Genomic DNA, 16,858 nt, shown 5'->3' with positions numbered 1-16,858 from the left:
TGTTTCAGGGAAGCTGAGAACTACTTTAAGTGTCGTGAATTGTGTAGTTTAAAAGCCACTAACATCCTGTAATGGATGGACTAATAAATGATGCAAGTAAATGTGTGTAATTCAACATCTCCAGTCCTGTTTGTTTGATGTACTCGTTTAAGAGTTTGAAAATAACTTTTTCAAGTGGCGATGGTTATATATTGAGAGAATTTTCAGCCGAGGGAGACTTGAGCATACTCGTGGTACAGAGTTGATCATCAGTTGTTGAGCGCGCAAAAATATCTGAACAACTACACTCCATATAAGGGGACATTTATATTGCACTTCTCAGTGTTGTTGAGTTCTCCAAAACAAGTCAAGTGTCAGTGGTTGGTGTGGCTTCAAATCCTGCACGTGTTTAGCCATGAATTATCAACCATTGATCAAGGCACTAAATCTCCTGTTACTCCAGGGAGATTGACCTGGTAAAAAAGTGTATTGAAAGTCGCTTTGGATAAATGGATTTGCTGAATGAGTAATTGGTAGTAATTAGTTGATGTGTACCAAGTAGAAAGTGTCTAACATAAACAAAGCTGCTTGTTTTGTGACTGTGCGTTCACACCGGACGCGTTTAGCGCGTCAAATTCGCGCCTGCCGCGTCTATTTATACGCTTGACCACTTTGTGTGCATTCGCGCGTCAAGAGCGAAATTGACGCGCGTAAAATCAAAGGTTTGAAGCGAAATTTACGCGCGTCAGAGGTGAAAGTTTCGAAACCTGTTGGCGGCCATCTTTTTTAGCTTTAGCATTAATCGAGAGAATCACCGCTCGTATACGCTCTGGAGAGCAGAAACAGCTGCGTAGGGGACATCGTCGCTGTACTCGGGTCCACCAAACCCTCCGGAGGGTTTCAGGAGTTTCACAATTTGCTCCAGGAGGTGAAGACGCTGACGAGGACAGCGTAGGCCGCATAAGCCTCGGCCTCGAGTGGTCGCTGCCTGACGAGCCCGCGCTGTACAGCCCGGCGCGAGGTTCACCCTCGCCCGCACCTAATCTGTGATTTATTTTTGTTTTGATAATAAATGGAGCTGCAGCCTTCAAAAGTGAAACCTGTCCTGTGTGTGTTTTTATACACTAAATTGTGTTTGTTGTCTTTACATTAGATTAATAATGTTTCATATAATCTAAAATAGATATGGAATAAATAGCATTCAATACAAAATGAGTATCTCTCATATATTGAAATCGAGTTTTATGTTTTTATTTGCTTTATTGTGCATTTTAGTCATATTACAAAATAATTTATTTAGGCCAAACATAAAATAACATTATAAACTGTCACTTCACCACGTGACAGCAGCATGCAAGCAGGCTCCTGATTGGTTAACGCGGCGCGAATTGACGCAGAAGTTCAGATTTTTCAACTCGGGCGGCAGACGCGAATTCGCGTCAAACGCGTGAATGCACAAATAGCACTAATAAAATCATTCGCGCATAACGCGCTTAACGCGCCAGACGCTCAATTCGCGTCATTCGCGCGAACTTGACGCGCGAATGAGGCGAATTCGCGTCTACCGCGCCGCCCTAAACGCCTCATTCGCGCCGCAGGAATTTTTTACGCGCGTAACGCGTCTTTGCATTGACTTAACATTGAAATCACTCGCGCCTGACGCTCTAAACGCGTCCGGTGTGAACGCACCATGAGAGTGGGATTTGCATCCACATTTTCTTTGCTTTATGAAAACAGACTTTAAAACATGAAAATGCTTTTCCTTTTGCTGTAGATTATGGCTCAGGGCAAGAGTTCCCCCACCAGCGTTCCGAAGCAGGGGAATAAACTGGATAACATGTTGGGCAGCCTGCAGTCAGACCTCAACCGCCTGGGTGTCCAGACTGTAGCCAAAGGCGTCTGTGGAGCCTGCAAGAAACCAATCGCTGGCCAGGTAAGAGATCCGCGGGAAGAGCTCATTTCCTGCCCAAATCATTATCCTGACATGCATTCCATTCGGATTTTTAGGATATTATGCCCTATTTTTATGTCAGTGTGTGTGTATAAAGCTTGGAGATTTCAGATTTTTTAAATGTTTTTGTCTCTTATGCTCACTAAGGCTGCATTTATTATCAAAAATGCATGTAATATTGTGAAATATTCTTACAATTTAAAATAACTATATTCTATTTGTGTGTAATTTACTCCTGTGATCAAAGCAGAATTTTCAGCGTCATTACTTAGGGTCACATGATCCTTCAGAAATCATTCTAATATGATGATTTGCTTCTCAAGAACCATTTCCTGTTGTCATCTATGTTGAAAACGCTGTTATTTTGAACTTTTTATTCATGAAAGCAAAAAAAATATTAGTTTCTACACATGGATAAATTAATAAAAGTTATTTTTAATTGTAATATTTCACAATATTACTGTTTTCACTGTATTTTTTGATCAAATAAATGCAGACTTTTAAGAACATTAAAAAAATCGTAGCTTGTATAGCATCACGAGACACTGCTATTCAGTTATGTCTTATGTTGTTTACTACTTTAAGTGAAGCAGAACACTTCCATCCTCGTTTTCTTTGATTCATTCAGGTGGTGACAGCAATGGGTCGGACGTGGCATCCGGAACATTTCGTGTGTACTCACTGTCAGGAGGAAATAGGTTCCAAAAACTTCTTTGAGCGAGACGGCCAGCCGTACTGTGAAAAGGACTACCACAGCCTCTTCTCTCCACGCTGTTACTACTGCAATGGACCCATTCTGGACGTAAGGAGGATTATGCTTCCTATCACCACAGGCCTGTGTGTGTGTCTCATATGTCACCACCCAGTCGTGATGGTGCTTACTATAGCTGCTCACACTTTACCTTTGGCTTCAGGTTTCCTGTAAACATAAACAGTCACTTAAATACAGTCTAAATCGGTCTTTGCAGTCAAACTCAACACATGCATATAAGATAGTCTTTTTGAATAAAATGACTAGGCATCCTTAAAACAAGATACAGAATTGTCTACCATAGCATAATACAAATGCAATAAATTCACACATTTTCATTTTATTTCATTTAGAATTCTTTGTATTTGCTGGCTGCATTGCAAAAACATACAGTGCAACCAGTGTTGTCTGATTGACTAAGGTTTTTTTTATTGAGTTGGTTGCAAATTATATTGGTCGTGAATGACTGAATTAACATTTGACTCACTTATGACTGTACGTTTATATGATAACATATAGATGAATATACACATTGGCACAATATTCTCCATAATGGAATTTTGTTTTCCATAGATATATATTGCAAAATTATTGTTTAGTTTAGCATGTAGTTAGGATTGGAGTAGTTTGCATTGCTAAAACAGAAGTATGTGATTCACATGTTTGTTTATGTAGTGGGAAATGAACCCTTTTACTAATAATTGTTAGTAATTGTCTTATTCTTTGTTTTGTTTTATCTTAATTTTGCATGCATTCATTGATTACATTGTGCTCTCTGTCCTTGTTTCGCCATCATTTGCTTTTATTTGGTCCTGCAGAGGGTGGTGACCGCATTAGACAAGACTTGGCATCCAGAGCATTTCTTTTGTGCCCAGTGTGGGTCATTCTTTGGGCCTGAGGGTAAGTAGCTTCCACTCTTCTCAAGTTCAACCTCTTTTCTTCTCTTTCCTTGTTTTCTACCGAGTTATTTTTTCTTAAAAAGGTTTTAAGCCTTTGGCAACCTTTTTCTTTTTCTGTTTGTCTCTATTTGCTGCAGGTTTCCATGAGAAGGAGGGAAAGGCTTACTGTAGGAAGGACTACTTTGACATGTTTGCCCCTAAATGTGGCGGCTGTGCCCGTGCTATCCTGGAGAACTACATTTCGGCCCTCAACTCTCTCTGGCACCCAGAGTGTTTTGTCTGCAGGGTCAGTGTGTGTGTGTGTGTGTGTGTGTGTGTGTATATGTGTGTGTTGGTATCTGTGTAAGCATGCCATTGATGGAGGCTTGGGGGTGTGTGTACAGTATGTGTGTACTTGGTGATAGTGTGATTATATCAGCTAGGACAGTGAATACTGCAGTATTTGGCATGTGATTTAATTAAATTAAGATTTAATTTTTTTTTATTGTTTTAAGAAGATCCTGAGGAAAAACTGATATACCTCTTGATGGAAATAAATGTTGTGTTTTTGTTTTGTTTTTTTTCAATCAAGAGTTGTATCCGTTTTTGCTCAAGATCTTGTATTGACGATGCAAGAGTCCAGCACTCTGTAAAGTCTCCTCCAGCACATCCCAAAGACTTCCAATGAATTTAAGCTCTGGACTCTGAGGAGCCGATTCATGTGTGAAAATGATTCTTCATGCTCCCTCCCAACCATTCTTTCACAATGTGAGCCTGATGAATCTTGACATTGTCATCCTGACCTGGAATATGGCCATGATGTGTCTTCCCACATGGTTGTTTAAGAAATGAAAAGCTACACAAGCAAAAAGAAAAAAAGTATTATCTCCTAATAAGGCCACATATTAAGGTGTGGGTAGATTAGGTTGTAAGCAAACAATCAGTTCTCATAAATAACATGTTGAATGCAGGAGAAATGGGCAGGAATAAAGATCTGAGCAACTTTGGCAAGGCGACTGTCAGAGAATCTCTGAAACGACAAGGCTTGTAAGTTGCTCACGGTCAGCAGTGGTGAGAATTTACCAACAGTGGTCTGAGGAGGAACAAACCACAAATTGGCGATGCACAAGGACAACAAAGTCTGGTCCGAACCTGACTGAAGGTCTACTGTGGCTCAAGTCACAGAACATTTTAATGATGGTTACGGGAGGGTTACGTCACAACACTCTACACTCGACCTCTGTCCACCATCGAAAGCGCCTACAATGGCACACAAGTGTCGGAACTGGACCTTGGAGCTATCTGTCCCATTTTCTTTTGCAACGTGTAAACAGCTGTGCTGTGGGAAGATGAGTGTAATGCTCTGGGTCTGGTCATTCATGTGAACGTCAATTTGACACGTGCCACCTAACTAAACGTCGCAAACTAGGTACATGCCTTCATGGCAAAGATATTCCCTGATGGAAGTGGCCTCTTTCAGCAGGATAATGCACACATTGTTCAGGAATATGATCAAGAGTTCAAGGTGTTTCCCTGGCCTCCAAATTCCCCAGATCTGTGGGATGTGCTTCACCTCGCAGCCTACAACTTGAAGAATCTTCTGCTAACGTCTTGGTGCCAGAAACCACAGGACAACTTTAGAGGTCTTGTAGAATATTTGGTTTGGCGGGTCTGCGCTGTTTTGTCAGTACGCAGAGGACTAACAGCATATTAGGCAGGTGGTCTGGTCAAAAGGTTTTGTCTCATCTGTGTGTGTGTGTGTGTGTGTGTGTGTGTGTTTGTTTATTTTTTATATTATATTATATTTGTGTACTATCTGTGCTGTGTTATGTGTAGCATTATTTGAATCATTTGTGTGTAACTGACTGATTTCTGTTTTCTCTCTCTCCTCCACAGGAGTGTTTCACTCCATTTGTGAACGGTAGTTTCTTCGAGCATGAAGGGCAGCCGTACTGTGAGGCTCATTACCACGAGCACCGCGGCTCGCTCTGCTCCGGCTGTCAGAAACCCATTACCGGCCGCTGCATCACTGCCATGGGCAAGAAGTTTCACCCCGAGCATTTCGTCTGCGCCTTCTGCCTGAAACAGCTGAACAAGGGCACATTCAAAGAGCAGAACGACAAACCCTACTGCCAAAACTGCTTCGTCAAGCTCTTCAGCTAGAATCTGATAGTGTTCAAGTGTGTGTTCGATCACACGCGCCAATATCAGAGGCCCAAGGGTCGAGTTTTAAAATTGCGTCATCTTGTGGTGATAGTGAGCATTACACCAGCTTGTTCCTGTGCCAAAGCACTGTCAGACAAGTGTAGATCTTCAGGGAGGCCATTACGATTTTTAACAGCCTTTTTAAACGCTTCCCCTGGATCCAGATGTTATCAGAGACTAGGTCTTTAAATTGCGTGAAGCTATTTTCGATATTATCGACTGCATCGGACAAATCAAGATCTATTTTTGTACTTGTTACACACACATTGAGCTTAACTTGAACATAACTATGTACACATCTCTTTGCACATTTCAGGCAAAACCCTGTTCTGTTTCGCTGCTTTCTAGGATAACAGCACACACTATTTTATTTAGCGTCTTTTCTCCATTGGCATTTCTTAAAGGTGCAATAACTGCTTGAAATCATCAAAATCTCAATGCCATATTCTGTGTATTTTTATAATTTTTGGTACTCAAGAGAGTTTGTTCAGCCCTGACCCTATTGTGCATGCATTTCTCTTCTTTGTCTTATCACTTTATAAAGTGTGCTTTTACTTTTTTTATTTTATTTTGATTGTTTCTATTTTTATATTCATGGGTTGTTTCTGTTTTTCTGGATGGCTGGAGTGGTTTTAACTTCCATCCTTATGCCTTTGAGAGTTTGACTGTGGAACCGAATCACTTCTGCTGTTATAATACTTATCTTATTCTTATAAAAAGCCTTCTTAAAGATACCAGTGTGGGCCCTGATGCCCATTTCCTTGAGTATGTGGCGTTCCACAATGTGCCTATTGCCACCGGGCATAATGTGCGATTTACTTAGTGGTTTTTGTCTTAAGTTCTCGTATGTAATAAGTTTTAATGATTTTGTGATAGACATTTCTCCTCTTTTACATTCATCTGATTTCCTACTGTATGCAAGTAAATATATTAAAGTCTTATGAATTATAATTGATGGCAAAAGCTTTAACTTTTTTTCCCCCCGATTTAGTAATTTAAAGATTTTCTTCTTCAGGGTGATGTCATATTTTATTTTAAATTGAATGATGACATGCACATTGTATTTAAAACATGGGGTTTAAATGGACAAATGTACAAGGCATTGAATAAATACCAGAATCTCATTAACTGATTTATGCGATTTATTTACATTTTGTCAGCTGTTAATAGGACTTCAATGCAATGTTTTTTATCTGTATTAAAGTCATGTTGAATATAAATTCATATTGCATGTCACAAGTAGTGCAAATTCATAGTGCAAGTCACCTTGGATAAAGGTGTCTGCCAAAAGCATAAATGTACTAAAATGGTCAGAATTGCATTTTATAGTATGCTAAAGAGCATTCATTCATGATTCAAAAACATTTTTCGAATTTTTTTGCTTTTGCAAAGGGGTAAGACTCATCCTAAGCTTACAGGATACATTCAGATGTCGAATATTAAATTTACAAAAAAAAATTAGCAACTGCCTGTTGTCTGACTCTGTTGCGCCACCGTATGGTTACATTTGAAGCCCTTTGTTAATATATGTATTCAATATTACTGTATGTCTGAGCTCAGGCCTGTGGTTATAATTAATATAAAAATTCCTGAATACATCACACACTAAAACTATTGATTTGACATTGTGTCATTAGTGTATCGCTTAGTATCATCATCTAAAATGCACTTTCAGCAGTTGAGATTGGCAGAACAAGCAAATTATTTCAGAACTAACCTGTTGAATTTGTAAATTGTAACAAGACTAGGCATAACTGAACAGTTATGTTGAATTTGTTTTCAGGTCAGCAGGGTCAATGACCTCGATTAGCTGTTAGTTGAGAAACTAAAACTTCAGATTGAACCCATTCTCTGAATCCAAAATCACAAAACCATTCAAAAGACTGGAGACGCCTACATTCTTTACTATTATCTTGCAATAGTGCCAATAGTACCAACTCCAGGTCTACACCAACTCCTCCATTAAAAAAAATAGGTTTGTAAAGAAATTCAAGCAAGCATAAGTTCAAATCGATTGTCTAGTTTCATACATATCCGAAGATTTAAAATTTTCGGTGAGATTTGGAAAGTTGAATTTTATAGTTAGGCTATTTTCAACACTTACTAATAATTTTATTTAAGTAAATTGCTAATTCATTTTTTAATGCGCAAGCTTTGTCTCCAGCAGCGTGAGCATGCGACAGCAAATGGCGCGAGTATCTGAGGTGAGTCTTTTCACGACAAATTATATCAATTTCTTCTTTAAAAAATGTCAGCAAATTGATTAATAACATTGAATTAAGATGGGCTTTAACTAGTTAAGCTGGATAAATTAAGTAAGAGCGATTGTAATACCTATTTCTTTGGCATGAATCGCACTGTTGCTCTCAAATACAAACGTTCATAAAAACGCTTTATTATTTTAGTAAAAGGAACCACAGCGAAAACACACTTGTTTTTAAGGTATTTGAACTAACGTCTTAATATGCCTATAACGTGTTGAAAATATAGAAAGATCTGTAATTTTGATGAATCATAATTTTTCATTCAACATCCTCAAGTTTCATCATGCAATTTGGAGAGTAAGATTGAAAAATGTATTCTTCCCTAGTATGCCTTTATAGACCAAGGCTATATCATTTTTTATATTAAAAGTGGTGAAATACTTTGAAATGACAGCATCTAAACTTGTATAAAAAAAAAAAAAATTGATATTGAAAAAAAGCCAACTACCTTTGCACACAAGATCAAAAGAGGACACCTTCAAATAACTATGCATTCAAGCTTCAAGCTTGAGTATTGCATATCAAGCAAATGCCACTGATTTATTTGCATAGTTGTAATGTTTAGATTTACATGCCACTCTATCATCAAAGAACATCTCGATACACATACACACAAACACAATTAAAAAGGTAAAATCCTCAGGGGCGCACACGTGCATAAAACTATTGGAATAAAAAGACCCAGGGCTTTGAGATGTTCTGGGCGATTTCCCTGTTAAAGAAGGCACTTTAAAATCATAAAGACAGTTCTACGGAATAAATACAGTTAAGAGAGGAGCAGCAAGTAGAAGAACAAATGTTCACTGTGTCCATCCTAAACATGTAAGTACTGCAATACTTTTAACAATGAACCGGAATTAAGAAGAAAAGTTTAGACAATCAGACAACAGCAACCAGCTTTCATATCCTCCCAACTTTTGTAAGTAATGTTTCTCGCACAGATATCTGAACTATATACATGTGATGGTTTGTGCTGGAATGAATGTAGGAATGAATGGACTTCATTAGTGCTGCTCTTCTCTCAGTCGGAGTCTTCATCATCGAGATACTCCTCTGCATTGCTGTGGGTGCGCAGAATCACTGTAAATCCAACAGACAAGACAGTTGTGTGAATCGTTCTCACAGGAAGTGATATCTTTAGGAGGTAACTGAAAGGAGACGCCTTCTGACTCACCTCCTCCCAGTTTCCTCTTCAGCAGAGAGGCACATTGTGCATTGGTGGCCATTTCCAGAGCTGTCTTTTTCTCGTTGTTGAGGACATCTGTCCCGGCATCTACAATATGAACACAGACGCAATATAAACAATGAAACAATATTGAACATGCAGCTGCAGATCACAACCAATCAGCCCATTTCACCGTGCCGTTACTCAGCCACCATAGAGCGCGTGTTAAAGTTACCATGCAGGCTTCAAACTAGTTGCAATGGACTAAAGAAATCCAAATTTGTTACCATTTTTACCATACCAATGCTTTTTTACTTTGCGCATATTATTGCCAATTCCCGGGCACGTAAACGAAGCTTTTAAGCTAAAATTTGTGCTATAGGTAATAATGGTCTAACAAAATTAAAAAGCTTTTAGTGCACCAATCTTTTTAAATAACACTTTAAATTCACATCGCTATATAAATAATTTCAAAACCAATAAATGCAGTTGAAGGGTGTTATAAAAAAAAGTTTGGTACTACAGTAAAAAATAAAATAAAAAGTCCAAAATTTGGATTTCGTCAGACCATTACCTCAAGTAACAGCTTTGACGCAATCTCTATAGCGGCCAAGAAAAGAACGAGATCATTTCCGTGGTATGTTGCTGTGTTTCCATTGTGTTGTGGCTTGACTCTGCAGTGTTGTCAACCTATATTTGCTTATTGAAATTTTCGTTGTGTCATGCACTACTGCCAGCCTTACAAAAATATGGTCCAAAATGGGTAGCGCTTTATTTTATACACACACACACACACACACACACACACACACACACACACACACACACACACACACACACACACGTAATAACTAGGTAGAAACCCTGAACCTATCCCCAAACCTAACCTTAACCCTTACTGTTACCTTATATTACCCAGTACTTTCTTAGGTAAGTTTAGTGTAAGTACATGTAAGTACAAGTACTGTAAAATAAAAAGCAACCCCAAAATGTGTGTCCCGTCTCCATGTAGCAGGACACTCATTCACGCTTACAAATCAAAGATTTTACACATCTAAGACACTTTTAAAAAGGACAGGGGTGACAAGGGAATCAAAACAATTAGCTGAAATGTAAAATTGCCAGATTTAAAGCGGTGGTATAATGCCCTTTTCCCCAGTGTGTATGAAGGTTTAGCTCAAAATAACCCACAGCTATTTTTACATAGCATGTTAAAATTGTCACTTTTTTAGGGTGAGCAAAAACACATCACAACTTGGTACTTGATATATTACAAACATGTGTTGCAACAAAACTAGGTCACTTGTAGTACGACTTCACATATGAATACGTTTACCAACCTTTTTATTATACACTTGCATCACAAAAATGTGTGTAAGAAAACGAATGCGTTTATGAGGAAAATCGTATTTACTTACTTTTATTGAGCAACATCTCAACTATATCTGAATAACCCTTCCAGGCAGCTGCGTGTAGAGCCGTGTCTCCCAGTTTATTCTGTTGTGGAAATTAACATGCCATTTAAATTACATATTGAGTCAAAAATAAAGAACTTTCAGCATTGGTTCCATTTCCAAAAAAAATATTTTGCATACACACCTTTGTAAGCTGATCTCATTGTGCGTATGTACAAATTCCAATGAAACGACTTTGATCTCAAGAACAGTGATTTGCCAGAAACATTTTAACCAACATTAGACGTACCTGCTGATTGAGCTCACAGTTCGGCTGACTCAGCAGAATCTCCACCACATCTAAGAACAAACGTTTTTATTAATTTTACTAATTTGTTTCCATAACGTATGCATAATGTTGCATAACATTATGTTTGCATAATGTATTTATGGTGCTTTTATGTGTCATTATTAGACTAAATGTTATTCATATTTGGGGTAAACTTGTGCGCTCAGGGCTCCAGACTAACATTTGAGAGCAGTAGCAACATTTATTAACAACAGTAACATGCAAAAAACACATTTTTAAAGGGATAATTTAACTATTTTACACCATCTACTGGTTAGAGTGGTAATTTCATGTCTTTATTTTCTTTTCTTTTTTTTTTTTGATAAGTGTTTGTTTGCCACAAAGTTTTAGTTTTCCTAAAACTTTAAACTTTTAGTTTTACAAATCATCACATTAAAAATGTATAATATTTAGAGCTTTGAAGCGCTGGACAAAGTGTGAAGCCCTTGAAAAGTGCTTGAATTTCACTATTATTTCTTATGCAGATTCACTCCTCAACAAAATCAACCCAATCATCCTAGAATGATTAATTCTTTACAAATAAAAAGGTAGTACGTATCCTGAGATGAATAATGTATAAAAACATTTGTCTATTTCTGCCACAATACCACGGTTTCAGTTAGTGTTGCTACATTAAATCAATGGCAAATGTTGGTGATTTGTTGATTGAAAAGCCTTCTATAACGTTCATTCCTGGCACAATTTTTCTTTTGGTTTCCACATCAGCGCTGTTTGATATGATACCTGAGGTTTTTAACAGAGAATTATGTGCTGAATTTGAATGCTTCCCACTAAATCTGGCAGCGATGTGGTTAATTTTTAGCAGTAGTAACAGTGTCATGTGATCAAGATTGGCGCACGAATACCTGTTCTGAACTCGCGCTGCGTTATCATTGCTCCGAGCTGATAAACAGTCCGCGCACCTCAAACGAGTAGCGCAGTTTCGTTTCGTTTCATTTGCTCTTTCTCATTTTCAACATAAAAGGCAGCTCTTTTCAGTTGGGCAACATGGTGGTGGCACCAGTGCGACCTCTAACACAATTTAGTTGCACCGGCAGGTTTGGTTGCAGTCTGGAGCCATGGCGCTACTGCTAGGGCTGTGCAATTAATTGAATTTCGATTTCGATTTCGGCTCCCAACGATCGCCAAAATAGTACAATCGAGTAAAAACGATTATTTTGCCATGTTTTTGCAGGAACATATATACTACTGGAGTCTTGTGTTCTGAATGACACGCGCACGCACACATCGGCCCCTCCCGAAGCCATAAACTCTCTCAGCTTGAATGTTTAACTGATAAGACTTAAAGAAGTGAAAATAATCGACTTTAGTTACGATGCAATGCTGGCCCGATTGTGCAAGTGACAATTCCGTCATGTCCCGACTCCTAAACGCGAGAGTGTAGTTTCGACGCTTGCCTTGTCCAACCCATTTTGAGAGACCGAGAGAGAGAGAGAGAGAGAAGTGAAATTGCATCTTGGAGAAAGTTTTAAAATGATTGATTTGATTTTATAATCTGTGTGTGTGTGGATTAATTTAGGCTAGCCTACTCATGCAATGTACTTGCTAAAGTAGCAATTGTACTTGCAATGTATGCGGGGGAATTTACCGCAATATAAGTGGTAGACCTGCGGGAAAATTAAAATACTTTTTGAAGTATTATCTGTTATATTATTTATTTTAATAGTTCAAAAAGTACAATAAATGTTCAAATTTCGATTTTTTAAGAATTGTTGAAAGGTGTCTTTTCTAATAAATGCAACACGTTCCCTAAGTCATGTGAAATCGTGATTTCAATACTGACCAAAATAATCGTGATTATGATTTTTTCCATAATCGAGCAGCCCTAGCTACTGCTGCGCCTCAGATATTAGCATTTGAAAATAGCCAAAGCATATGTTTTTACCAATGTGTGCATCTTTTACCTTTATGCCCTCCGTGACAGGCCCAGTAGAGAGCAGTGTTCCCAGCTTTGTCCAGTCCGTTGATGCCAACCTTATTATCCAAACACTCTCTGAGCCAGCTCAGATTACCTGCATTCACACACAAAACATTTGATTGTTTCACCATGTTAGCAAACAAACAAAATGCTAGATATATGTATTTTGAGTACCTCGCTTGGCTGCTTCATGCATGGGGTTGTCTATGGACTCTGCTTGTTCAGCCACTGAGAAAAGACAAATCCCGTCAACACAAGAATGATACTCTGAAAGATGCATGCATACCAATGGCAATGCCTTGAGACTACATCATATTTTCACCCATTTTATTTTCTGCCAGGCAAAAGTCTGTTCACTTATAAATAATAAAAACACATGAAAAGATTTGATACTTAAGGCTGGGATTCGTTCCAATCCCTAACCCCAAGTATGTACACAATAGTTACAGTTGCACCACTGATTATCTCTAATAAAACTTTCCCGACATCATAAAAGTCTGTAAACATCACATATTAAACACATTTTGTCTAACAAAAGATAAAAAATCTTTCAGATGTACTAGTAAAGGATTGATGGTAGGTTTTAGTTTGCCACTTGCTTTCCTTACCGTAATTACTGGGAATAAGACCAGTCCTTCCCCTGCATGTCCCTTTCCACCAGTTACTGTCACTCTGAAAATAAACCCAGAAATCACTAGAAAATCATGGAAGTCATGAATATCTGTTCTGCATAATAACAGGAGGAAGTATCAGTACTTCCATCATTAACGTACGGTATCTGAGATGTACAGAATGTCTCCTTCCTCAAAGTACAGTTCATCTGGCTGAAAAAGAGGAAAATATACATGATGAGCTTAATCCAGTCTAGCTAAAACAATCCAAAAACCCAAATAAAAGGGAAATGGCTCAAATTAAGGTTGAAAGAATAAAACTCACCGTCCTTGGGTCAAAGGTGAATAAAGCCCTGAACACCTTGACCTGACCTGTTTAAAACACACATAACATACACATAGATGTTCATTCTATATCTCAAATGATAATATACAGGAAATCTGATAATGGTACACTGAAGCATTTTATACACATTTTAGGTCCACCTGTTTACAGGTAAAACAGTCTTCACCTGTTAAATCCCTATCTTCACCTATCAGCCCATCCATATGCAAAACACCATCACATCTACAGCCAGGTATCAGTATCCGGATTCAAAACTAAACGTAGCTCAAATGCAGGGCAAACCACATGACACAGAAATGTGTGTATCCCTCCTAGCCAGAGGAACCCAAGCCCTGAGGCCAAAATATATAAATAAACAAACCATTATAAGCCCAACAAAGGACATTTCCTTGCTGCAGAGGTATTTCCATTCGGCCTGTAACAACCAAAAGTTGTGGGATCCAACCGGTTCCTCCCAAACTCCCTACAGATCAGGCTCGGAAATGGAAACACTCTGGCAGCCTTGGCCACTTCTAAACATTATATGTTAAATATCCCATCCTACGCAAATGGTAAAATTTGCATGGTGGACGTCGCAGACCCACATACGGAGTAAACTACTGTACAGCTAGAGACCAATAAGCATCTAAATATTCAGTTTTCAAATTAAAGAAAAATTAATTTGGCTACTTAGACCATTCAAATGATTTTCCATAAAATAACTGCATTATTAATAATAATGCACCTTGTATTTAAGTTTTGTAGTCTGAAGATTTTGTTAACAATATATAAGACTAACAATATTAGTTTTCCCCTCTTCCCACAGCACATATCTCTAACTGACAGAATGCACAACCATCAGCAGTCCAAATGTAGTGTTATTTTGCACACTAAGCACAGAGAAGCTGCTCTTTCATTTAGGGAAGTAACTGGTCACTGGAAGTCAATGGCAGTGACTCAAACAGTTGAGCAAACTATCTAGAAAGCATTTTGGGCATCATTTTTTTGCTCAGCCGACTCAGAAAGCACCGATTACGCACAAAAATGCAGCGTGCGTCTAAGCTGACCAAATGCGCTTTCTTGATAATCGGATCACTAGGTTTTGAAACACAGATAATGGCTGGCGTGAGTGATTTTCTCTTTCCAAACCCAATCCTGCCATCTGTGGAAAGTCGTTTCACTCTTTATGACTTGTTCATTGAACAACGAAGATGTGCTGGTGGTTTTACGCATGTTAACAATCGTTTGAAAAGCCTAAAAGCGCAAAAAAAAAAGAGTTGCCTTGCTGGAGAAACGCCAAACTCCACCCGCAGGAAAAAGTTCACTAACACATAGAATTGCATGCTCTTATATAGATTTCATTGTATGACATCGAATATCCGAGTGTTTGTATAGCTATCAAACAACGAAACAACGCAAAACGACGTGAATATTTGATGAAACGTTAGTAGGTTTGCCGAGGCGTTTTCCTCCACGCGCACCTCTTACCTGGTTTAGCTGGTTTGGGGGGAGGCTTTGACATTTCGGAACTTTCCAAGACTTTTAAAGAAGTCTTCCGAGTTATTTAAGATGTCAATAGTACGTGAAAGCGATATAAAACTGCAAATGAAACAGGGGAACGCTGCTTTCTTCCTTTAGGCGCTGTCAATGAGGAAGCGTGAAGGAGCCCAATGCGGAAAAGTTGCTCTGCGCATGCGCGCTGTCAACAGTCTGAAATTCTGTATGCTACTGCCCACTGATCTGATCTATGACCTAATGAGTGTACTACTATCGTAACCATAGTTTCCAACGAAATGCCATGTTGCTTGACCAAAACATGTTACTTTTATGGATTCAGGAAATAAAATGCATCTAAAATTATCTCAAATTTGGATATAAATGTATTTGCCTCAAACCATTTGGCACAGTGATAGATATTCCAACAGCTTAGACCTATTATAATATTTATCATTTCAATAATGATTTTTGTTGTCCATGACAAAAAATACTCACAAAACTGCAAACATAAGGAAATAATTGTTTCATTTTCTGTTGTCGCAATACGGGAAAACTGTTTTGTTGTCACCAACAACATGTCTATTCCGGTGGCTTTAGTTGCGTAATGATTTTTATAGAAATGACTGAATGGGGTTTGATGATGAAAGTCTTATATTTGGGGATTAACCTAAAACATTAGTTACACTTTATAAGACTTTATTAATAAAATTAACAAACATTAATCACTTGCACAATAAACATTAACATGAGTATAGACAATAAAACAACAATATTGCCAAGTAAAAAGATGGATTTAACAAAACTTTTGAGACAACATTGCTCAATAGTGGTCAAAACACGGTATAAGATGGGGGAAGATGCCCCCCCCCCCCCCCCCATATTTAGATATAATTTTAGCATGTGCAGGATGATGATGCATGTCATCTTACCCTTATATGCTTAACAATAGCTGAAAAACATTCATATTTGTGTACATGGAAAAAGGCTCTGCAAAACAATTTGCACAGACACACACGTAAACACAAGTAAATAATATAAATACATGTTATTCTTTTATTTTTATTGTTTTTTTGCAGTACATTTATACCAGTGCAATGGCCTCTATGCTCCAATCCTCTAGACTTTTGTGTCATATTTGTGGATACACATAACAGTGGGCTGCACCAACAAGTTGGTTTACATTGCAGGCAAGTTTTAAGGAGGTGCCTCAAAATAGTATGTGTATTATGTCTCCTGCTGTTACTCATTTCTGTTTTAAAAATGATAGCATTACATCCATTACCCATAGTAGTGTTTTATATTTTGAGCCAAAAACAGATGTTTGATGTTATCATTGAACACTTACGATCAGCTATCAGTACATGGAATTTTAAGCCGTCTTCAAAATGATCAGAATGCAAACTTACCTTTATACCTTTGTGAATTTGTACACATATTTCATGAACACATAACATGTTCATTTAAAAAATTGATGCACCTCAATTGATGAAAATAACATCACAACATTTATTTCCATCAAGAGGTGCATCAGTTTTTGCTCAAGATCTTGT

General features: G+C 38.1%; 2 protein-coding genes across 3 annotated transcripts in view; one reads left to right on the top strand and one right to left on the bottom strand.

Moving 5' to 3' along the window:
- pxna (paxillin a) overlaps positions 1-6,888 on the top strand; it is a 40,358-nt gene extending 33,470 nt beyond the window's left edge. For both annotated transcript variants that reach the window (XM_084415482.1, XM_084415483.1), the window contains exons 6-10: positions 1,754-1,912; positions 2,559-2,732; positions 3,500-3,581; positions 3,718-3,866; positions 5,456-6,888. In XM_084415482.1, coding sequence (XP_084271608.1) covers positions 1,754-1,912; positions 2,559-2,732; positions 3,500-3,581; positions 3,718-3,866; positions 5,456-5,722 — 831 coding nt within the window. In that variant the 3' untranslated portion in view covers positions 5,723-6,888. The remainder of the gene's footprint in view (positions 1-1,753; positions 1,913-2,558; positions 2,733-3,499; positions 3,582-3,717; positions 3,867-5,455) is intronic.
- Positions 6,889-8,535: 1,647 nt separating this feature from the next.
- ostf1 (osteoclast stimulating factor 1) lies at positions 8,536-15,611 on the bottom strand. Its single transcript, XM_084415485.1, has 10 exons — positions 15,300-15,611; positions 13,812-13,858; positions 13,649-13,699; positions 13,484-13,547; positions 13,050-13,103; positions 12,862-12,969; positions 10,898-10,947; positions 10,612-10,690; positions 9,203-9,301; positions 8,536-9,108 (listed from the first exon to the last, which is right to left on the bottom strand). The coding sequence occupies exons 1-10, from the start codon at positions 15,331-15,333 to the stop codon at positions 9,050-9,052; spliced, it is 645 nt and encodes a 214-aa protein (XP_084271611.1). The 5' UTR covers positions 15,334-15,611; the 3' UTR covers positions 8,536-9,049.
- Between the last annotated feature and the right edge of the window lie 1,247 nt (positions 15,612-16,858).

The sequence above is a fragment of the Rutilus rutilus genome (assembly GCF_951802725.1).
Source record: "Rutilus rutilus genome assembly, chromosome: 7".
NCBI classification, from domain to species: Eukaryota; Metazoa; Chordata; class Actinopteri; order Cypriniformes; family Leuciscidae; genus Rutilus; species Rutilus rutilus.
Note: the sequence above shows the minus strand (reverse complement) of the source record. Positions and strands in the feature narration are given on the sequence as shown.

Bases quoted from the DNA above. Each gene is read 5' to 3' on its own strand.
- ostf1 (XM_084415485.1), bottom strand. From the start codon at position 15,333: ATGTCAAAGCCTCCCCCCAAACCAGCTAAACCAG. The intron at 10,948-12,861 runs GTAAAAGATGCA...GTTTGTTCTTAG, and splicing joins CTGTCACGGAGGGCATAAAG to ATGTGGTGGAGATTCTGCTG. The intron at 9,302-10,611 runs GTAAGTAAATAC...TTCATATTGTAG, and splicing joins TGAGATGTTGCTCAATAAAA to ATGCCGGGACAGATGTCCTC.